This window comes from Orcinus orca, chromosome 15 (genome assembly GCF_937001465.1).
Source record: "Orcinus orca chromosome 15, mOrcOrc1.1, whole genome shotgun sequence".
NCBI classification, from domain to species: Eukaryota; Metazoa; Chordata; class Mammalia; order Artiodactyla; family Delphinidae; genus Orcinus; species Orcinus orca.
In genome coordinates, this window is record NC_064573.1 from 58,979,945 (window position 1) to 59,004,335 (window position 24,391).

A 24,391-nucleotide genomic window follows, 5' to 3' on the forward strand; every position below is an offset into this window, starting at 1 on the left:
AAAGGGCAAGACGTGTGCTCTTGGCCTGTTTCTGCAGCCTGTCTGTGTTGGGTGGGGCTGGACTGTTTGTGTATCAGAAATTATTTTAAGGCTTCCATGGGTGATCTTGTAGACTTTTATTTTGAAATGATTCAAAATAAATTGATTCCGGCTTCCCCGGTGGCGCAGCGGTTGAGAGTCCGCCTGCCCGATGTAGGGCACACGGGTTCGTGCCCCGGTCCAGGAGGATCCCACATGCCGCGGAGCGGCTGGGCCCGTGAGCCATGGCCTCTGGGGCTGCGCGTCCGGAGCCTGTGCTCCGCAACGGGAGAGACCACAACAGTGAGAGGCCCGCGTACCGCAAAAAATAAATTAATTAATTAATTAATAATAAATAAAAATAAATTGATTTTAACACATGTAGCTTTTGCTTAAGAAAAAAGAAAACCTCTAAAAATATTATGACAAAGTTAGGTCGCAAAGCCACTATTTTCATTTATTTTCTTCTTTTAAGGTCTTAAAATAATGGGTGAGGGAAAGGAAGAAGGTATCCAGAATACTTGAGTCATTTTGTTTTGAGTTTACTGTTTTTAAAAAGGTGCTTCTTGGGCTTCCCTGATGGCGCAGTGGTTGAGAGTTCACCTGCTGATGCAGGGGACACGGGTTCGTGCCCCGGTCCGGGAAGATCCCACATGCCGCGGAGCGGCTGGGCTCGTGAGCCATGGCCGCTGAGCCTGCGCTTATGGAGCCTGTGCTCCGCAACGGGAGAGGCCACAACAGTGAGAGGCCCGCGTACCACAAAAAAAAAAAAAAAAGTGCTTCTTTGTCTGTTTTTACCGTTGACTTGAGACATAGTTAAGAGTGGTGTGGAAATGCACAAACTTCTCCTTGTAAAGATAAATTAAGGAAAACCACAATAAAAATTATGAAGGCTATAAAAATGTATAACAGAAGAAGAATTATAATAATGACTAATCAACATAGGATGAACTCATATTGGAATTAAGATACTAGAAAATACAAATATAAAAAATGGGAAGGTGACGATGAAATACGAAGTTTCTGGTATCTCTTAGGAAGAAAGTGGCTATTGATTAAATTTATCTTTATTAACACATTAAATAATACCTACTATATTATTCTTTATTGTTTTTAAGTATTTTATAATTATTTTTAGTGAATAAGATGAAAGTCAGATTATTAACCAAAAAAAAGCCAAGAGTTGAGGGGTTATGACTGATACTACAGACAGAGGTTTCCCAAGCTGTTTTAGATTTTATAGTAGCCTGTCCATTAGTGTTTGGTTTATACCGATTTTCTAGTAATTAAATCTGACATGACCTTTTGGTGTCCAATCAGGATTTCATATGTTCTAGTAATGCACCTGGAAACTGACATCCCATGACACTAATTATCTAGAGAAAGCCATGAATGTTTGCACAGTTCATGTTGGCACACTTTCTTATTTCAGTCTGAAAGGAGAATTTTAGGGGATGGTATGAGTGAGGTGTAAACATCACCATGTGGATGGTCCTAGAGGAAGTGGATGCACACACAGTGGATGCCTAGTTTTTTCAGACATAAGAGGAGCACCTTGTGAGCCAATTTAGGAGAAACAGGGTACTCAGCAAGTTCCTGCTCACCAGTCAACGATACTTCAATTAAAAAAAGGAAAAGAAGTAGAAAAGTTAAAAAAAAAAAAAGACTCAGGCAGTGGGTAAACCTACTCCAGTGTAAGAAGGGATTTGTCATTGCGTGAGAACCATGGAAATGCAGTAACCAAAAAAGAAAAAACCCACTGTTTAATGTCATTAATTAAGTCATCACTTATGACCCTACTTCTTTTTTTTTTTTAAACATCTTTATTAGAGTATAATTGCTTTACAATGGTGTGTTAGTTTCTGCTTTAAAACAAAGTGAATCAGCTATACATATACACATATCCCCATATCTCCACCCTCTTGCATCTCCCTCCCACCATCCCTATCCCACCCCTCTAGGTGGTCACAAAGCACCAAGCTGATATCCCTGTGCTATGTGGCTGCTTCCCACTAGCTATCTATTTTACGTTTGGTAGTGTATATATGTCCATGCCATTCTCTCACTTCGTCCTATCTTACCCTTCCCCCTCCCCATGTCCTCAAGTCCATGCTCTACGTCTGCATCTTTATTCCTGTCCTGCCCCTAGGTTCTTCAGAACCTTTTATTTTTTTTAGATTCCATATATATATGTGTTAGCATACAGTATTTGTTTTTCTCTTTCTGACTTACTTCACTCTGCATGAAAAACTCTAGGTTCATTCACCTCATTACAAATAACTCTATTTCATTTCTTTTCATGGCTGAGTAATATTCGATTGTATATATGTGCCACATCTTCTTTATCCATTCATCTGTCGATGGACACTTAGGTTGCTTCCATGTCCTGGCTATTGTAAATAGAGCTGCAATGAACACTGTGGTACACGACTCTTTTTGAAATTATGGTTTTCTCAAGGTATATGCCCAGTAGTGGGATTGCTGGGTCGTATGGTAGTTCTATTTTTAGTTTTTTAAGGAACCTCCATACTGTTCCATAGTGGCTGTATCAATTTACATTCCCACCAACAGTGCAAAAGGGTTCCTTTTTTCCACACCCTCTCCAGCATTTATTGTTTGTAGATTTTTTGATGGTGGCCATTCTGACTGGTGTGAGGTGATATCTCATTGTAGTTTTGATTTGCATTTCTCTAATGATTAGTGATGTTGAGCATTCTTTCATGTGTCTGTTGGCTATCTGTATATCTTCTTTGGAGAAATGTCTATTTAGGTATGACCCTACTTCTAACAAGTCATTATTTCATTATAGCTTCAATACTAATCTTCTCTTCTTTTACTAAATTAAAATTAAAATTCCATTGGACTGGTCACTAAATTAAATTTCCACTGGTGAACATTCTAACCCTGTAATGCTGGACATAAAGGGTGTTTCACATGAGAGCTGTCCTTAGAAAATGCTGCCACTTATATTTTTGAATTTAGGTTAAGTAAAGTATTCCCAAGTTTTCCCCATCACAGAACAATTTCTCAGTGTTTGCTTCTAAATCTTTAGTTGATTTTTATTGTTTCTTTCAAATGGTAATCGGGGGGGTATTCTTAACAATTCAGGAAAATAAGCAAATTTCATCCTGTGAACCTAGCCGTCTCAACTTCGCTTTTCTTTTTCTGCAGCTGAAACCAAAAATTATTCATAAAAATTCCATGATTTTCACTTAAGTAGCCTCAGGGGAGAGCAGATGCACCTATCAAATAAGTGTTGTTAAGGATTACTAATTATTAATGCAGAAGCCAACTGCTTTCTGTGTCACCATTGTCACTTTTGTGACATACCAGACAGATGCAGTCCGTAAAGCATGGTGGCATATTCTACCTTTTATGTTTCACTGCTACAAAAATGAAAAGCTACTAACTGTAAAATTATAAACGTAAGTGTTATAGAAGCATCAGATTGAAAACTCACTTAAAGTTTTGTAATAAAGACTTATTCAGAAACCACTGAAGGGACATCTGATGTTTGGAACGTTGAGTAAGTGACTTCATAATACTTATTCTAGATTATCTCCAGCAGCAGCAATAACAATAATGGATCAGAAATTTAGGGCGACTTTTTTTTGTTTTGTTTTTTTTGTGGTACTCGGGCCTCTCACTGTTGTGGCCTCTCCCATTGCGGAGCACAGGCTCCGGACGCGCAGGCTCAGCGGCCATGGCTCACGGGCCCAGCCGCTCCGCGGCATGTGCGATCTTCCCGGACCAGGGCATGAACCCGTGTCCCCTGCATCGGCAGGCGGACTCTCAACCACTGCGCCACCAGGGAAGCACTCTCAGGAGTTTTTGTTCAATAAATAGAGTAGATCCCTCCGCTCTGGACACTGATGTCTGTCTGCATCTGCAGGAAGCTCAGGGGCTCCCTCTGGACTTGACCTTTTGATACCTGGGCTCAGCTTTCTAGCCCACTGGGCCCACCGCCTCCAGGCCCCCTTCCTCCCTCCCTTCCTTCCTTCCTTCCTTCCTCCCTCCCTCCCTCCCTCCCTCCCTCCCTTCCTTATGGCTGTGGATACCTCGTCACACATCAGGCCAACCCACCTCCTCTCAGACAACCAAACACTTCTTCCTCTGCCTTATTCCTAGAAGGTAAGCTTTCAGTCTAAAAGATTTTTCCCTAGTTGTGTTTTTAATGTCTTCTTCTACTACTCATAAGGTCTGAACCCACAATTCTTGTAAAAAATTTCGCATGTTGTCTCAAAATGGCTCCCATGTGTCCCTTCCCCACTCAGGTGGCACTAAGTCGCCCCTACTGGATGTTCCACCCAGAGGACCTGCCCCCCTCATTCCTCCCACCAAAGTCACATCCACTCTGCACTCCACCACTGCAGGAAGAAGTACAATCTCTTCCTGACGTTGACTACTGTAGACATACATCACTGGCTGACAGTGGTCTGCAAATGGTTTCCCTTGTGAATCCCCAAAAGAAGTTTGAAAAAATTATGTATCCCCTTTGAACATTTTAAGTTGCTATCTAAAATTTTCATCATAGGTTTATATACATTTATTTGTTAATAGGAGATAGGTGATATTTAATTATTTTCTAATATAAAATGAGGATTGATATAATGAGAATAAATATTTTATGATGTGCAATAAATAGAGTTTAACCACCTTACAGATTAAAGCACACCGAATCTGAAAGAAAACACATGAAACTTTCATCCATGGTTTGCATCCAGGAAAACCTGGCTGTCCTACAGAACAGCCCAGTTCCAGTTAAAAGAATAAGTGTTACCAGCCTCTACCACTTTGGATGTCCTGAAGTCGGAGCATCTCAGGATGAACCAAAACACCCCATTTTTAACACCAGATTTTTCCCTTTATATAAGTATGTTTCATAAGGGAAGGCAGGAAGCACTGTGAGTTTCCAGGGTCAGTATTTCAGTCCACCCCTTGGTTTCACACCTGCAGGTCTTTTCACCAGGGCAGTGCCCCATAGTAATATTTAAGATGAGTGAGGGCTTTGTCAAGTTTGAGAGAGACCACTGTTCCTGGAACTCCTCAGGGAGATCAGTTTGGGCAGAGTCCATAAAGCCGCTAAGTGTCTAGAAATTACTGCTTTGGAAACTACCCATGTCCCCCTTGAAAAATCTCCTTGTGTCTGCAGAGGTGTGCACATCTCAGTTGAAGTTCAGGAGTCCCAGGACGCCGACCTTACTGCACTTTATATGCGAGTGTGGTGTGTTCTTGCCTTATACAGCCACAAGCCTCTTGAAAGCAGGGGCTATATTTCTATTACCACTTTTGCATCCCTCACCATCCCTCCCAGGGTGCCTGGCACAGAGCAGGCTAAGTGCTCCTCCGTGGATGTGGGTCGTACACTCAGATTCCCACCAGGGGCCAGGAAGGGGATAAGAACGAATGAAGCAAGCTCGGAGGGGTCCGGGCAGGGGGTCGTCGCAGGGATCCCAGGGAGGTGGCACCTGCGACAGCAAAAGCCGAGACTGGAGACCCGGTCCAGGCACAGGCTGTGCGGGGCCACATTTGCCTCATTAAGGAATCTGGGTTTTACTCAGTGGAAACCCCTTGGAAGCTTTTTAAGCAGGAAAGTAACGTTTTGCAGAGGCAAGCTGTGGCTGAGATGGGGAGAACAGGCTGGGGGAGCCCCAGGGTGAGGCTACGCTGATCATTCAGGGGGCACGTGGCTTGGCGGGGTGGGCGGTGAAAACGGAGGGAGTAAACCAGGATGTGCTGGGTTCTGGAAATGCTCGGATGCAGGGGGGGTTGAGGCCGCGGAGAAGGGGCCTTGGGAGAGGACGTGCCCACGAACTTGGCCTTTATTCTATAGCAGTGGGACCATGGGAGGCTTAAAAGAGGGAAATTGATCTCATATAAAAAGGCATTTTAAAAGGTGGTTTTTGGTGGTTGACATGGCTTTCCTTCTCTTCTCCTCTTGCCGGGATCATGATGACTTGTACACACACACCTGTCAGGTAGGGCCCTTCCCAGTTCCTTAGATGCTTACCTGGCGGCATTGTGACCCGTGGGGTTAGACCTCACCCCGTGGACAACTTTGCTGACCTCTCTCTGCCTCAGTCTCCTTTCAGTAAAATGGGGGAAGAGTAGCACCTATCAGATAAGGTTGTGATTTTTAAATTAATGACATAATACATGTAAAACACTCAAAAGAGACCTGGGAAATAGTAACAGCTCAAAAGAAGTTAGGAATTATCCTGTTTACAGTGGAATACCAATTCCTATCTGTACCCTTTCTTCCCTTCCAAAAACTCTCATACACCACCATGAGCTCCAAAGGACCTTGACTTCCTGTGGCTCTAACACAGAAAACATACTATATAGAAATGAGAATGTGAAAAGAAAGGAGGGGTAGGAGTCATCTATCAAGGTTTGAAATTATGATTTTTTTTTTTTTTTTTTTTTTTTTGCGGTACACGGGCCGCTCACTGTTGTGGCCTCTCCCGTTGCGGAGCACAGGCTCCGGACGCGCAGGCTCAGCGGCCATGGCTCACGGGCCCAGCCGCTCTGCGGCATGTGGGATCTTCCCGGACCAGGGCACAAACCCGTATCCCCTGCATCGGCAGGCGGACTCTCAACCACTGTGCCACCAGGGAAGCCCTGAAATTATGATTTTTAGTATCTCCCACTGCCCATGAACTAGAGAACTGGTCTTCCACAATACAGCCATCCTTGAATGTCTTTCACTTACCCTTTTCACGGCTTTTCATTGTTTTCATTCTGCTCTAGTTCTCTCTGCCCTTTGTTGTTGCTGCTTCTCCAGGGCTGGGTGGTGTAAGAACACCCGTCCGATATACAAACTACCAAACGTAAGGTAGATAGCTAGTGGGAAGCAGCCGCATAGCACAGGGAGATCAGCTCGGTGCTTTGTGACCGCCTGGAGGGGTGGGATAGGGAGGGTGGGAGGGAGGGAGACGCAAGAGGGAAGAGATATGGGAACATATGTATATGTATAACTGATTCACTTTGTTATAAAGCAGAAACTAACACAACATTGTAAAGCAATTATACCCCAATAAAGATGTTAAAAAAAAAAAAAGAACACCTGTCCACACGTCTCTGCTCAGCAGAGAGAGGTCTGTACGTGCTGACGATCACCAGGGAAGTGGGATGTGGTCCTGGCCTGATGCTATTGAAATTTCAGGACCTTACCTTTTAAACGCTTCGGTCCCCCAGGGACAGCTGCTGAGAATAACCTTCCCGCCTAGTGTGCCAACATCTGTAAATGCATGGCCACAGTGAACATGGGGCTCGCACGCAGCCAGCAACTGCAGAAATCAGACACCTTCCGGGGCTGTCATTGCAGCCATTCATGCCAGAGGGAGCGGGGTTCACAGCATCCTTTGCCTGCTGTTTCCTTGTCTTAGGAGTTTATCTGTTTGTCCACCCTGAGAGCAATCTCCAGTGGCCTCTCCGTGGATTATTCTCCCCATGCTGAGGGTGTTTTCCAGCTTTGGGGAGACAGACATCAAAGGCTAGGAATACATCCCTAGCCCCTCCAGGCGGTCCTCCTCAGGTGGTCCTCCCCCAGTTTCAGCCCAGCGACAGTATGGGACTGAGAGTAAGCGCCGTGTACCAGGCACGCATCTGGAGACTCGGTGTTGGCTCACAATGGCCACGGTCATCCAACGCCACCAGGAGCTGCTAAAACCACATGGTGTCAGTGAGGTCACCCCGCCCCAGCCTCCAGTGTGCTTTTTGATTTTGTTTGGGGACGTGTATCTCTGAATCATAATGTATTCAGGTCTCAGGAAATAATTTGAAATATGTTGAAGAGAAAAGGAAAACAGGATTGACAAATTTTGCATTTGTCGATGAAATGCAAATTCAAGAAATCCTTACCTTTGGGTTCCTGCCTTCTTCCGTGTTTCCCCCTCAAAAAAAAAAAAAAAAAAACAAGATTTCAATGAACATTCATGAAAATATCTTGAATCGTCAGCCAAGATAAGACTCTCTGGTGCCCACCCTGAGCAGCTCCATCATTGAATTGCCCCAGGTGTGGGACCAGGTGTGGGAGGAGCTGAGTGGTGTGCAGGAGGGGCCCACGCTCACATCCAGCAGCACATGGTGCCGCCCAGGAAGGAGGCAAGGGACAAGGAACAAGGAAGATCAGGGCGGAACTGCACAGGGAGTGTCGGGGAAGGAGGCTGGGGGACCTTTTCCAGCACCAATTTTTTTCTTTCTCAGATCAACTTAGAATAATCTTTGTGTTCACATTCATTTTCAGATCTTAGCCCCAAACTGTTTTAGTTCTTCTGGATAGCTGTCCTAATTTTAGCACTAAAAAGACCCTCACCTAATGCATTCTTCTCTCCTGATCTTTTTTTTTTTTTTTAGTCCAAGTTAATGGGTAAGAAAATCAAGACTAAATGATGATTTAGTGATCATTGTCATCACCCAAGTGAGCTTCTAATTCTTATAAATGCCCTTTATTTTAAAGATAACCCAAACGTAGTTAAGTAAACATTAAAAAACCTGTGTCACCTCAACTACCACTTTGCCCCTCAGTAAAATGGCACAGCCATGTTCCCAGATAATACTTTATGAGGCAAGTTCCTTCTGAATCAGAAAGAACTGGGATTTCTTGATTCAGAGAGCTGGTATATGGCTTAGACGATTCAGTAGATTCAAAACCTACGAATCTCGGGTGTTCCACAGTTCCACCGCCGTAGGAGACCACGTGACAGGTCGCAGGTGCAGCCGAATGCCCCGATGCTGAAGGTCTGTGGTCCTTCCCCAGGAGACCCAGCCCCTGGCCCCGGCCAACAAATGCAGAGTCTCTTGGGTTAGGACATCAGAATTGTTTAGAAGCTCCACGGTGATTGTAATATGCAACCAGAGTTGAGAAACCACTGCCTTCGACGGAGAACAGTTAGTGGAAGCCAGGATCGCACTCTGGCTCCGGATCATGGGTTGAGTTAAGATTGGAGGCAAAGCCTCGGGGCAGGGGGCCTCAGAGGAACCACCTGCTTAGTGGCTGGGACCAGCTCCTGCAGCACTGCCCGGCGGCGCTCTGTGGACTGGGTGACCATCACGCTCATCCTGAAGAGGCTCCTGCAAAAGATGGCCCCCTTTCCATGAATCGGGAAGGAGTAAAGGCAATGTGCTTTCAAGCTTCTACAGATAATCTCTGAAATACGTCAAGAAGCGGACTCATATTATCTGTTAACATTACTTAATATTTTTATACTTAATATAATAGTAAATAATGTGGTTTATCCTGATGCATACAGACTTATTCATTCATTCGTTTATTCATTGAACTGCTATGTGCTGGGTATCCCACAGGCACTAAGGAAAGGGCAGTAAACTGCAACAGCCACATTCCCCACCCGCCCCCAGCCCCCAGAACTTGAGACAAGTCATCACAACAGGGTCTGAAGCCAAGAAGGGGCAAGTGAGTTGCACCTGGGAACTTGCCCCCAGCCGTGAATGTCTCTGTTGGGCACAGAGGGGAGAGGGGACTTTCTCCCTGAAGGCACTCGCCGTCCGCCATGCTGAGACATCTGATTCATCCACGGTAGCCCTTGTCATCAGAACTGTTTCTAGAAGTTTCAGAGTAGGTGGCACAGACCTGTGCATCTAGCGAAGGAAGCAGAAAGTGTCAGCCCTGTGTTTCAGGGTCAGATTGGGAAGGCTATCTGTTTGCACAAAGATGGACTCAGGGTATTTTTTCCTTGTGAGTAGGTAACAAGCTGTTAAGTACACAGCGGAGGCACCTCTCTCCCCGAAAGCTAGAAGCATAGTGATTGATGGAATCCGCTGTTTACTTGTGCCCCCTGTAACCTTGCCTGAAGCCACTGAAATCTTCAGCCTATGCCTCAGGAGAATGGCACGCACATGCCGAGGGACGGGGCCAAATGGCAGGTGCCGCTTCATGGTGGGCAGTGTGCAAGGTCCCATAAGGGGACTCGACGCAGAGGCTCAGCGGTTGGAGGGGTTCTCACAGGGAGGGGAAGAGTGTAGCCATGGCAGCAGGAGGAATGATAGATGTTTGCATTCCAGAGAGGAGGGAATGAGGCTTGACAGTGAGGAAGAAGAAGAAAAAGTACACAGGAACCAACTGGTCATTGGTCAAGAGGAAGGGGAGATGCCTGAAGGCGCCCCCGGCAGTGCCCCCATCGCTCGGCCAATGAGTGACCGTTAATAAATATCTTTAAATGCAACTTGTTTTTTTTGTTTTGGTTTTGGTCTTTGTTTTTGCAGTTTCAACTCTTTTATTACCTTGGGCTTTAGAAGGTTTGAGTTAAATTCCTTAATGTTCATTTTATAAGGCAAATGAAGGCTACAAGTTCTTCTTCCTAACCTATGGCTTAACCTACTGATTTCTGCAAAATAATTTATGGAGAAAGCTTTCTGTTTTTACTGATCAAATTCTATACTCAATGATAATATATCTCTTTAAAAAAAAAACTTGTCATAGAAAATTTCAAATATGTACAAAAGTCGACAGAATTGTATAATGAATCTTCATGTAACCATCACCTGGCTTAAAAATTGATCAACTTATAGCCCAAATTGCTTTAAATATACCTCCAACTTATCTCCCTCCATTCCTTATAATATTTTAAGGTAAAGGCACCTTGTTTTGCTCTGACGCTTGGCTGTGTGTAAAATGCCTAAGTGTGCGTTCATTCCACGAATCCTTAAAATAAGCCTGAGACGTGTTCCTGAAATCAGTATGTAGATAAAGAGAGATGCAGACACTAAAGGTCTCAGTGACCCAAGTAACTTGCCTCAAATCACACAGCCAGTTCAGAGCCAGAGGCAGATCTCAAATTCTCATGTTTGAGCTCCAGACCCAGTGATCTGCAGTGTCCAGATACAGCAGCACAGCTGTCCCGACCCATCCCTAAACGCTCGTCTGAGTCCCCGTGTAACGTGACTCTCCACGCCTTTGAAGTTGTCTTTCTCTCCTGTCCTCACATGTCAGCTGGTCGTATAAAGATTTATGCTGTTACATGTAGACCCTCAAACATGCATGGGCATGAAGTCGAGTTTGGGTTTTTAAAAAATCTGCATTAAAAGCAAGTTTAAGTTCCAGCTTTCCATACCTATACAGTATCTATAGCATTGGCATTTTGTAACCCATTTTTTCCCTCTTTTTTTCCCAGTCCATAAAAAGAGCTTTTGAATACTAAGATCCCAAAAGCTGGGGCAGCAGATCCCAGTCACGTTCAGTGACAGGAAGTACAACTGCTTGAATCCAACTCCTCTCTTGCTTGAAGGAGTCAGGCGAAAATTTTAAAAAGGATTAATTTGACAGATAGCACAGAATAAGAAAAATATTAGAAACAAGAAAAGGCCATTTTTCCTATAGATGCTCATTTCATTCTATATACCGTTTCCCGGGATATCTGCCAGCCGTTAGCAGGAAGAGTAATGGTACCCATTTCTTTTTTTAAATTTCACTCCTGAGTATTATGGAGATAAATAGCTAAATGATGAAGAAATAACTTTCTTTCACGGCAGTCGTTTAAGAAGGGCAAAAGAACTCAAATGCAGATAGTGGATGACACGAAAAAATTCAACCATGAGTGAAAAATTCAGTATTTCTAAGGGTGTCGTTTTAGAAAGAATACCCTCTCGCATCAACACTAGAAGGAGAGCTCTGTCCACCTAGAAAAGTAAGGGGACTGCCTGTGGCCGTCCATAGATTTCTTTGCAAGCCCCAGAAATTTTCCAGTTGCAAACTCACAAAGAAAACAAAAGTCTCTGCTGTGTTTTGCTGCAGGACCAATGCAAGAGACCATCTATGACTTCTGGAGGATGGTGTGGCATGAAAACACAGCGAGCATCATCATGGTGACCAACCTGGTGGAAGTGGGGAGGGTAAGTGGTCCTCTCCGCCTCCTGGTCATTTGTTCCTTGCTTAGCCAGCTCTGGAAGCAGTGTGTGTCCTTCCAAAAATATCAACTACCACGGCTCCTCCTCTCACTTGCTTATAAATTATCAGTAAACATAGCCTGGATTGCTTTCATTTGTTGTGACAGCAACAGACAGAAAAGGCACTCAAGATTTAAAAGCAGTTGTCATCCGGCTATATTGAGCACACAACAACACAAAAACACGGCGGAGCATGCATGCTGGTTGTTGGGTGTCAGAACACAACGGGAGGCCCCAGGAGACAGGACTGCATTCCCCACCTCTGGGAAATCCACTCTGAGAACAGCCAGCAGGCCTGGAGTCAATCCTGGGCTTAGAAATCCAGCATCTCCTCTCGCTTAGATTTTCCTTTCCTCCCTTTCCTGACCTGTAAAGTGGAGACGACACTCCGACCCCCTCCCCCCCCACCCACGCCCCCGCCACCCCAAGGTCTTGGGTTACTTCATCTGTATTGACTACGGAGGAGCTATTTTTATTTAACCAGGAACTTCTTAAGTAATTAAGATCTCGGTTGTGGGATGTGACAGGATTCTTTCCAAAGGGAAATTTTAAAACGAGCAGATACACAGGGTGCAACTGCTTTGTTGAATAGTGGGCCCAGTTCTGCGGTTCTGCTGGAGGACCCATTACTTCTCAGAGAGGTTGACGTTGTGAGATCTACCCTCAGCCTAGAGATTAGCCTTGAATTGAGATATCGGGGCAGAAACCATAAAGGGGTTGTTTCTTAAGAGTAGCTGTCGGCCTTGAAAAGAAAGGAAATCCTGCCATTTACAACACAGATGCACCTGGAGGACATCACGCCAGGTGAAATAAGCCAGTCGCGGAAGGACAGAGACTGCGCAGTTCCACTCAAAGGAACGATGGAGGATAGTCGAATCTTAGAAGCAGAAAGTACAAGAGTGGTTGCCAAGGACTGCGGGGAGGGAGAGGTGGGGGGTGATGTTCAGTGGGTATGAGGTTTCAGTTATGCCAGATGAACAAGTTCTAGAGATCTGCTGTACAAAGTGTACTTGTAGTCAACAATAGGCCTCGCGTACTTGATTTGTTAAGAGGGTAGACCTCACGATAAGTGCTCTTAATACACAGACACACACACACACACACACACACACACACACACGGGCATGCACCAAGAACAAAGGCACACAGGAAACCACAGGAGGTGGTGGATATTGTCTATAACCTTGGTTGTAGTGATGGTACCAAGGATATCTGCATGTGTCAAAACCCATCAAATTGTGCACATGAGGTTTTTTGTACATCACTTATACTTCTTCAATACATCTGTTTAAAAAAATGGATTTTCAGAAGGTATCAGGAAGCACAAACCGGGAAGAAGAGAGACATTAAGAAGTGGGAGGGGGGCTTCCCTGGTGGCGCAGTGGTTGAGAGTCCGCCTGCCGATGCAGGGGACACGGGTTCGTGCCCCGGTCCGGGAGGATCCCACATGCCGCGGAGCGGCTGGGCCCGTGAGCCATGGCCGCTGAGCCTGCGCGTCCAGAGCCTGTGCTCCGCAACGGGAGGGGCCACGACAGTGAGAGGCCCGCGTACCGCAAAAAAAAAAAAGGTTTTGTGGCAAGACTAATGAAATTGACAAATATCTGGCAATCAGAAGAAAGGAAATCAAAAGTAACAAATATTGGGAATAGGATACATTTTTTTATCATAACAGATGAGTAACAATAAATTTGAATATTTAGATAAAGTAGGTAATTTTCTTGACAAATATGATTTTCCAAAACTGACTCAAAAAGAAACAAATTCTGAAGAGACAATCATTATTTAAAAAGTGAATTATAGTTAAAAAGTGACCCATGGGGGCTTCCCTGGTGGCACAGTGGTTGAGAGTCCGCCTGCCGATGCAGGGGACACGGGTTCGTGCCCCGGTCCGGGAAGATCCCACATGCTGCGGAGCGGCTGGGCCCGTGAGCCATGGCCGCTGAGGCTGCGCATCCGGAGCCTGTGCTCCGCAATGGGAGAGGCCACAACAGTGAGAGGCCTGCGTACCGCAAAAAAAAAAAAAAAAAAAAAAGTGACCTGTGGAAAAGCACTAGTCCCAAACGTATTATAGGTATATTCTGCTAAATAAATAGTCAAGGAATGGGTAATTCAAATCTTATAAAAGTTATTCTGAGAAGAGAAAAAGAAAGACTACTGCCCCATTTTATTTTAAGAGGCTAGTATAACCTTGATATCAAAACCAGAAAAGGACATAGCAAAAGGGAAAATTATAGATACCACAAATTAGGAAGAAATGAATACACCAACAGATCAAAAAAGAGAGCCCAGATGTTGATGTAGGCATTTGTGGGAAAATGTGTAATTAGTGGGAAAAGCATGAGCTTTTCCATCAATTGAACTGGGACTTTTGATTATCCATGTGGACTAAAACAAAAAGCCCATAAATGAATACTAAATAAAGACCAAAAGTTTTAAACACTTTAAAACTTTTAGAAGGAAATATGGGGGAAAATATTTATGGCCTTTGTTTTAAGAGTGTTTCAAATATACCAAAAGCTCAACACGTTAAGAAAAGGATTGGCTCGGTGCTTTGTGACAGCCTGGAGGGGTGGGATAGGGAGGGTGGGAGGGAGGGAGACGCAACAGGGAAGACATATGGGAACATATGTTTATGTATGACTGATTCACTTTGTTATAAAGCAGAAACTAACACACCATTGTAAAGCAATTATACCCCAATAAAGATGTTAAAAAAAAAAAAAAAGAAAAGGATGGGGAAAATTGATTATTAAAATGTAAAATTTTCTGTAGAATAAAGGATATTAGTAAAGTGACAAGACAAGTGGGGAGAAGCTATGGGCCCCTTATGTAAAGTAGAAAAGCTTACAAAGCACTAGTTTACATACTAACAGTGTAAAAACCATTTCCGTCTCTCAATTCCCTGTCTCCTGGGAGACATCGAGAGCAGGGGAGCTGGCTGAAAGTGGGGCTGGGGGAGAGTCGCTGAGCTCCCCACCACCAACCCCTCACGTGGGCGGTGGAGATGTCATAGCGCCTGCTTCACAGGGATCTTGTAAAGATTAAATGAGTTTCTACGTGTCAGGTGGTTAGAGAAGTTCCCACCCCATTCTGAGGACTACGTAAACATAGATATTAATGTAACCCTTACATTTTCTCCAGCAAAGCTAAGACCTACAGTGGTATCTATAAATTACCTTTTTTCACCCCAAATCAGTATTTTGCTATGAAAGCAGGAATGACCACTGGAGGAAAAAAAAAAAATTCAACTGCACCAGAAAGCAAGCTCCTTTCAGGGAGGAGACAACCTTACAAATTTTGGGTCTCTCTCTCCTGGCACTCAGGAAATGCCCAACAAAGTGAATGAATGCGAATTCTTCCCTCTTAGTGTTAGAGAGTAGCTAGCATCTGCTAGGTTAACTGTGAGACAGCTAAGCTAAATATTTTATCTGTTTCTTCCCCTGCAATGTATGATTCATCCTGAATCTTCACTCGTCTCACAAATACTTGTTGACTGCCCCTAGTATGATAAGGAGCAAGAGAGATGTGGAGACGGCTTTGCACAGCTTTGCTTTCCCAGTAACTGTATTCTTTGAAAGTTATTTACCAGGTTTTACATCTTTGCATCGGAGCTCACTTAAAATAATCCCAAGATAAATTATTTGAAAAGTAGATAATTATTAAAAATAACAACTCCTACTGGATTTTTTTAAAATAAAGGCACACGTGTATTTTTTGCTTAATTGAAATTCCAGAGTGTGCTCTCTCAGGACTCAGTGACTGTGTTACCAACCCGGGTTCTTGGCCTCCTTAATCAATAGAAATTGATAAGAGGCCAGACAAGAAATTCAGGCCAGGCTTTATTGGGGCCTGTGTTGCAGCAGGGGGAAGCGAAAACAAGCAACAGGTTCCCATGCTTATTCCCGAGGCAGGGCAAGCTGCTTCCTTGTATGGGGTGAGGGTAGGGGTGTGTCCAGGGGTCGGGCCAGAGGCGTGGCTTAGGGGATTTGCCCACTCCTTTGGTGGTGGTGTGTGCAGGGGGCATGTGCCCTGTTTTTGCTCCTGGCTCTTCAGAAGTGGCAGTTGAGTGTTTTGGGTCTTTTTGTATCTTTTGTCCAGAATTTGCCCCAACTGTACATGCACGCAGTTATTTTTAGTCCCTTATAGTTTTTTTGTATTTTGTTGCTTGAAGAGACGTGTGCCCAGGTGCAAGCACTGCAACAAAGGGTCCCAGGTCCCAGGTCCCAGCCTGTCTCAACTAGAGGTGAGCTGTTTTCATATGATAAACGCTCTTCCTTTAAGGAAGAATCAGGACAGCATGGTCTTTGGCTAACAGGTCAAAGGGAGATTGCGCTATAAAACTACTATAGTAAAAAAGCTTCAAACACCAAAGCCTGTTGGACATGGCACCTTTTGCTGGAATGCAAGTTTCATTCCGAGTTACCTGCCTTGGAATAATAGCAAATAAAAAGGCCAGGCAGTGGTGGTCTCTGTTCCTTCCATCAGGCACTTGGACCCATCCCATACAGGGTGGCCACTGTTGATATTTTTGATGGAAACTATTCTTTCTGACAAATAACCGTGGACACTTCAGCTAACAGTGTGCAGCAGAAGAGGGGAGTCAGGGTTCAAGTTCAGCCATAAATGGAAGCCCACAGGCTCACAGAAATCCAGTAATTTTAGGTCTGGTAAGCCTACTAAAACAAAAAATCCTTGCAAATCCTTACCCGGTTTGTGGGGATGTGGCAAGCTCTGGAGAGTCCTCCCCTGTTACCATCAGCCTCTTGGACCAACCTGTCTTCAATTAGTAATGCACTTAATGGCATCTGTCCTTGAAATGTCCTGTGTGATTTGGGGATGTTGACAAAAGGTCACATGCCCTTCGGGAAAAAGTCGAATCTTATTCCAGGCTGTTTCCCATTGTTCATCCTGCACATTTGTAGAGAGATGACGTTTCCATTTTCCATGGTTGGAAACAGCAGCAACAAACCACTGAAGAAATGAAAATGACATGGTTTTAAGGGGAGCAACTAGCTACTTACCACGTTGGGCGCAAGCACGCAGTGTGTCCTTCATGAATCAGGCATGAGCCCGGGAACGCTGTTTGTTTACACAGACTTGATTCATTAAGTCAGAGCCGGGCAGCTTTCCCCAGATTTCTGCCCTGCAGCGCTCCGCATTAGGCCGCTGTAATTGCTGGTGTTAGAGCTGCTGGGAGGCCTTCCCTGTCGCAGCACCTGTGCAGAAGACTCAGACGCTGCACTTCCCTCCAGCGGGATCCCCGGTACATCTGCCAGGACCTGTCATTATCTAAGACTTCCTGGTCACCCCCGTGCGTCCCTCTCAGCCCGTGTGTTGTGGGAAGGGACCCTTGTCAGTTTCCCTGGCACCTGATGACAGCTGCACACCTGGCATGTAAATTGCGCCGGATGTGCTGTGACTGTTTTCCCTCTTTAATGAACCCGCCTGAGGGACGCTGAGCTCTTTATCCATCGCCTGTTTCCCCGGCACTCCCATTGACACGGTTTCCACGGAGCCTCAGGACTCCGTTGTGTTCTACTAATTCATCTGCCAAAAGTCTTAGAACCAAATCTGGGGGCCTCCCAAAGGAGATTTTTTTCCACTGGTAATTTAAGCTAATGATTTCTAAACATATTTAGTCAGTTTTATGAAGGCCTCATTAGAATGTGACTGTTTATTAAAAAGCCAAATGAGGTCTCAGAGTCATGTAGGAAAATTATCGTTGAGCTGCTCTGAATAGTTCTGATAACAGGTGATGAAGGCTTTTGGAGCTAAGAGAAGTAGAGACCAGAGATGTTAAGCCCCATCAGTGTAAGGGATGCGAGGGGGCCACCTAAACAGATGCTTTAAAGGTTCTCATTTACCCAGAGAGGTTGGCCTATAATTCCTTTCACAACGTTTATCACTAAAAGGATAACAAAAGAAAAAAGTTAAAAATGAACACTGTTCGTCAGAATTAGCTGTCAAATTCACATGCAAGGAAGGTATATTAAGATTTCAAGTGCACCTGTCACATACAACAAAGAACGTTTGCTTTTCTACAAAAGCCACCAGATCCAGGATCGATGGAAGAAGCAAGAGAGAAGCAAGATTTCCCCCTTTATAACATGGGGAAATACTGTTTAATAGTAAAACTAACATAGGTAATGCCTAACAGGACAAAATAATAATACTTTTTACAAAATTTCTTAAGTTGTTCCAATTTGTACATGAAAGGGAAGAGACAAATTCTTTTTGAAGACATTGCTGACATTTTTCTGTCTTGAACTCTCACGATTGCCTTTCATCGATCTTTTTTTAATGAATTAAATATTTAAGATTGACATTTTGTGACCTGGGAAATTATAGCCTTAACTTTTGATGAATTGATACTCATTCAATAAGTATGCCTCTCCATTTTGATCTACCATCAACCATTTCAGCGGTCATATTAATGCAGCCGATTCAAGCCTTGCCTCTCTCCATAACTTTAATACAAAACTAGGAAAACAGAGGAAGTCTGCACTGTGGCCTGTGACGATTCCCACCCAGGCCACGCCACATTTCACGTCACCTCCTCCAGCACATCACCCAAGAGATGAGGCCCTAACTGGTCCTGAGCCATCAGCAGCAGGAGAGGGGCCCCGTGCCAGCCCCTCCCTCCACGAAGCCAGATTTCCAGTACAGAAGACTCCGTAGCTGCCCTGTGAACCTTTGAGGTTTTCTCGGCCCAACGATCTCAGGTCCCCTCTGTAAAAAGTTAGAAAATCAACCCAAGAGCCTGATTTGTCTTGTTCACAAACTAACCCAAAAGTGGGCTTTCTGATCCCTTTTCAGCACGATGTATGCAACATTTAATGATACACTTACTGTATCCAAGGCACTAAGAAATACAAAGGTATTTATAATTCACTTGTCCTGGAAGAACATAAACTATGGTATTAGGGAACATTCAAACCATCAGGTATAATACACGTAAGTCAGAATGATGGTGACCCTAGTGAAGGGACTGAGTCTGCCTAAGGGAATCTCAGAGGACTGCATGGAGGAGGTAGTGAGGAGCTGGACTTAAATGGGAGAAGAGATTTTAAATGGCAGGAATGAGACAGAAACCAGTTGAGGGAAAACAGAGAAAGGGGAGTAAATGAAAGATCGGGAAGGAGCAAGTGGTCTGACGCAGGTGGCTGGAGCCCTGATGGGGAGGTACTGTGAACCGGGAGGCAGGAGGCTGGTTGAGGTCTTGTCCGTAGGGGTCTGAAATACCTTTCTAGGAGGGCAAAGGAGGAGCAGGGAGTGGGGGGTGTGCTTGTGTGGTGTACGGAAGGCATGAAGCTGGTGCATCCTATGTCCTAATTAATGTTGTTGAGAGACAGTTCTAGTGGCCGCTAGAGAAAGGTTTAGAAGGGTTACAGAAGGGCATGGAGACAGGGTAGGCCAGAGCAAGACTCGGTGAGGGACGTGGTGGGCTCGGGCTGTGGCAGGGGTGATACCCACCCGGGTCCTTGGACTCTGTAATCAATCAAAATTGATAAGAGGCCAGACGAGGGATCCAGGCAAGGCTTTACTGGGGATCGTGCTGCTGCACAAGGGAGAGAAAACAAGAAACAGGTGCCCTTGCTCGCTCCCTGAGGCGGGGCGAGCTGGTCCCTTAAATGGGGTGAGGGTGGGGGCGGAGTGGTGGGTGGGGCCAGAGGAGTGGCTTAGGTGGTCTGCCCACCCCCTGGGTGGTGCCGGGTGCTGGGATCAGCCCTGCTTTTGCTCCCGGCACCTCAGAAGTGACAGTTGGTTTGTGGCCTTCTTGTATCTTATTGTTCATAATTTGCCCCAACTGCACATGTGCAGTTATTTTTAGTCCCTTACAGTTTCTTCGTATTTTGTTGCTGGAGGAGACATTCGTTCAGGTGCAAGCACTCCAGTAAAGGGTCCCAGGTCCCAGCCTATCTCAGTGGCATTTGGAATTTATGGGAGACACATAATTTGGGTGTTATTTGGGGATGCTGATGGGAGCTTGAATATGAACCCAGATTTCTACTGGGTTGTGACTCGGATTGATGTAAAGGCTATTAACCAAGAATGAGTATCCCTTCCCTTCCCAACCAAGGAAGGAAAGAAGAGCAGTTTTAATAAAGCCGTAACATGATTCATCAATGTATTGGGGGCATGCTGAGTTTGAGACTCTGAATGAACAACGTGGGGCTTTCCAGGAAGAGGGATGCGTGAGCTGAAGACACAAACTATGAAATGTGAGCTTCTCCCTTCGTTTACTGAGCATCTACTATGTGCTAGGCTTTGGGCTAGACTGGAGAGGGCAAGATGAAAAGACCTGGCACGATTTAAGAGAAAGACAAGCAAACCAGAAAAGTATGATGTGAAGCGATAACCACTGAAACAGAAGCATGGCATCCTCGGCAGAAAGAGAAGAGGGCTGAAGACAGCCCTGGAAGACGTCTATATCTAGGGGCAGGGAAGGGCTAGAGATGGAGTCAGATAAGAAGAGCAAGAGAGATGGGGCATAACCACGAGACCCGGAACCGTGACAAGTGAGAGAGGATGCAGGTGAGCAGCGTGAGGGAAGCTGCAGAGAGCGAGGTGCATGGGACTGCAGGGGAGGGTAAGGAACACAGTATATTGAGCACCTGCTCTGTGCCCGGTGTTCCCCTCAATGATTGAACAAGCCTTACTTCCTTAATTATCACAGCTGCCCTATGAGATACAAAGAGTCCTGTTTTCAAAATTAATAAACTAAGGCTCAGCGAGGTTAAATGCAGTAGACCCTTGAACAGTACAGGGGTTAAGGGCACCGACCCTTCGCTCAGTTGAAAATCCGCTTGTAACTTGTAGTCAGCCCTCTGTCTGTGCGTGTTGTTCCTCCATATCCAAGGTTCCACACCTGTGGACTCGGCCGACCTCAAATCGTATAGTACCGTAGTGCTCGTATTCAGTGAGAAAAAAGAATCTGCTCATCAGGGGACCCACGCAGTTCAAACCCATGTTGTTCAAGGGTCGGTTGTAATTTGGCAGAGGGCACAGAGTAGAGCTAGAATTTGAGTCTTAGTCTGTCTAGTTCCAAAGCCCAGGCTGTCTCCACCATTCCCCAGGACCTCCCTGTGAACGACTAAGTGTAGTGTTGTTAACCAAAACTTCAGAAACAAGAGACCTGATTGAAATAAAGAGTTTACTGGGGGTTTGTTAGGACTGCAGCCCGGGAGACACTGATGGAAGAAAGACTTGAATTGTGGACTGCAAAATGGGGGAGGCTTATAAAAGCAAAACCTGCATGGTTCCATGGGCTGTTTATCAAGAATTACAGTTGGAGCTGGAAAGGAGTGAGGGTGCCGATGAAGCAAGGATTGGTTGGGGTCTGCAATGGTTGCATAGTTACAAGAGGGAAGCTTGTAGCTTGCAGCTGGCAGGTGTTGTTTTAAAGATGGCTGGTGTCCTTGAGTTTGGTATGGTTCACAGGAAGTTCAAGCTCTCAGTGGTGCAGGGACGTGTCTGAGCCGGGTCCTCAATGGCCGCCCGCCTCCATCTCTGTTTGCCTGTACTGTGATGGCCCCATTATAATTTCACTTTGTCATCAGTACCTACCAGGTTGCAGTGTGCCATAGAACCAGGACCCCAATGGCCATGGAGTAGTGGCTACACGTGTGATAAAGACATTAGTGTAGCTTGTTCTTGGAGAATTGAATCCAAGGAAAGAGATGAAGCAGCACCTAGAGGGAAGCAGGATCAAGATGTGGTGATGGAGTTGGTGTGTGTGTGTCTGTGTGTGTCGGTGTGTGTGTTTGCCGCTGTGTGTCTCTGTGTGTCTCTGTGTGTGCATGTTTGTGTGTGTCTGTGTGTTTGTGTGTGTCTGTGTAGGGTGGATAGGAGCATACCAGGGAGTCTGAAGAGAAGATAGAATTGGAAGCAGAGATTGAAGGTCCAAGAAGAGAAAGGGGAGAGATGATCATACTAAGGGAAGTGAGACAAAGAAAGACAAATATCACATGACATCACTTATATGTGGAATCTTAAAAAATGACACAAATGAACTTATTGACAAAACAGAAACAGACTCACAGACATAGGAAACAAACTTATGATTACCAAAGGGGAAAGGGGGAGGGATAAATTAGGAGTTTGGGATTAATAGATACACACTACTATATATAAAATAGGTAACCAACTAGGACCTACTGTATAGCACAGGGAACAATACTCAATACTCTGTAATAACCTATATGGGAAAAGAATCTGAAAAAGAATAGAAATATATATAGATATGTGGAGATATATAGATACGTATGTGTGTATATAACCGAATCACTTTGCTGTGCCTGAAACTAACACAAATTGTAAATCAGCTATACTTCAATTTAAAAAAAGAAGAGAAAGGGGGAAGGTGACAGAGGAAAATCACAGAGCAGGTGGGAGGGGACCCCCTCAGTTACTAAGCATATGCTACACACCAGCCAGTGTGTACACACACAAGAGGCTGCGGCTACAAAGGCATTAAGTGTATGTCCACAGCAATGGGGAGTCAAGCAAGGTGATTAAATCCTATGATTAAGGCTTTGCAGAGTGCTGCTACAGTAGTTCAGAAAGAAGGTGCCTCATCAGACCGGGAGTTGAGGATGGAGGGTTTGTCAATAAATGCTTCCCAGACAAAGCGGTGCACGGGCCTGAGTGTGGAGGGGCAAATGGGACTGAACCAGCAAAGAAGGCAGGGTGCTCCAGGCAGAGGCAACCACAGGACCCCGAAGGGACACTGCAGCTGTGCTCAGAATGAACGTGGGGAAGGGGGAGAGACTGAGGCTTTGTCGTAGAGAGGCAGGTGTGCATGTGAGGAACTGGGCCTCTTCTTGCAACCAACACAGAGCCCCCGAAGGAGCAGTGAGGGAGCGACGTGGAGAGAGGGTCATGATGGAGATGCTACAGAGAGGAAGCAGTCCCAGGGCAGGGAGGGAGCCACTGGATTTAACAAGGAGAAGGTCACCTTTTGCCTGAGTGGTTCAGAGGGATGACCTCCCAGAGTCCTCTGACTGTATGCAACGGGAATCAACTCAGGCTAATGTAAGCCGAAGGGACATTTGTTGGAAGAGTATTAGGAGCTCAAAATGTTACTTTGAAGAATAAGACTTGCACACAGACAGGAAAGACGGCAGTAAATCCAGAGGGCCAGTGATCGGAGGGGCCCCACAGCCAGACAGTCTGGCCAGGGTGCAGGGGCTCAGAGGACGGGTGCCAACAATTTCCAGGCTTTTTCACCGTGCTCAGGATTCAAATCACGAGGACAGAGCATCGTCTCCCCCCGGTCGGTTCTCGTGCTCATCCCTGGCCGTCCTGGGCCCCTAATTAACAAGCCACCCCATGGGAATGAAGTGAGTCTCCAAGAGGAAGTCAAGGATGTATCGGGAAGGATGATGGATGAAATGGATGTTGTGATAGAAAACAACATGACTCCCTACAGATGGTGAGGATGGAAGGCAGTCTGCAGGGTCGAGGCAGGAGTAGAAAATCAGGAGGTGTAGACTGAGTTTAAACTTGTCAGAAGCTTAGCCGAGAAAGGAAGGGAGAGACATAGGGCTGTAGGCAGAGGAGCATTTACAATCGAAGGGTATTTTACAGGAGGAAGACCTTTGACAATTGTACGTGTTAAGGAAAGGACCAGGAGAGGGAGGGAGATTGAGCTGCTAGAAAGTGGACAGCTGAGGAGGCAGGAGAGGATGCATCCAGAGTGCAGGTCTTCAAGTCAGCGGTAGGAGGGGAGACGTCTTTTCCTCTGAGCCTAGAGAACAGAGACAGATGAGGATGCAGGCGAATAAATGTGACAGAAACACACGCAACAGATTTGGGAGGGTACCCGCTCCGATAACGCAGGTTTCCCGGATGAAGACAGGAGCAAGGCTGTGGCCTGAGCAAATAGCCGTTTTAGGGCGCCGTCAAGAGCACAGGTGAAGGCTCAGCCAGAGGAGGAGCTGGCGTGCTCCTCTCTGAGGAGAAGGTAAGAGGGGGAGAGAGACAGAAGCAAGGCTCAGTGGTGGCAGCTGGACCTGGGTGCACAGGGATCCTGGGATCCTGGGAGCCAGAGGCAGCTCCTCCCAGAACTGACTGGGCTGTGAACAGGTGACCACGAGAGGGACGTGATGGGCTTTACCCAGTGAGCTGGGAACCAACCAGTTCTCGCCTCCAAGCCTGAGTTCACACATCCCCGACAGGAAGGGAAATTGGCCCAGTGAGCTGTAAAATTCCATGTTTATACGAAGAATATGGCTCTTTGTTGATTACATGTTGGCTCAGAGATCCATTTGAGTAACGGATGCATCATCAGCCCAGATGTGCCGTAATCCACGTGGCCTCAGGACCCCCCGGGCACCCACGGTGTCTGCACTGAGTACCAGCAGCAGGAGAAAGCACAGAGTCTGGGTTTTGTAAAGGGAGTGATTCAGTACAAAGCCATGAGTGTCACTTCCTTGGGAGAGAGGCATCCACTCCTGTTTCTTCT

At 45.6% G+C, this 24,391-nt stretch overlaps 1 protein-coding gene across 6 annotated transcripts in view; it reads left to right on the plus strand.

Moving 5' to 3' along the window:
- PTPRM (protein tyrosine phosphatase receptor type M) overlaps nt 1-24,391 on the plus strand; it is a 746,259-nt gene that overhangs the window by 674,238 nt on the left and 47,630 nt on the right. For all 6 annotated transcript variants that reach the window (XM_004275949.3, XM_049698267.1, XM_049698268.1 and 3 more), the window contains one exon: nt 11,774-11,871. In XM_004275949.3, the coding sequence (XP_004275997.1) occupies nt 11,774-11,871 (98 nt within the window). The remainder of the gene's footprint in view (nt 1-11,773; nt 11,872-24,391) is intronic.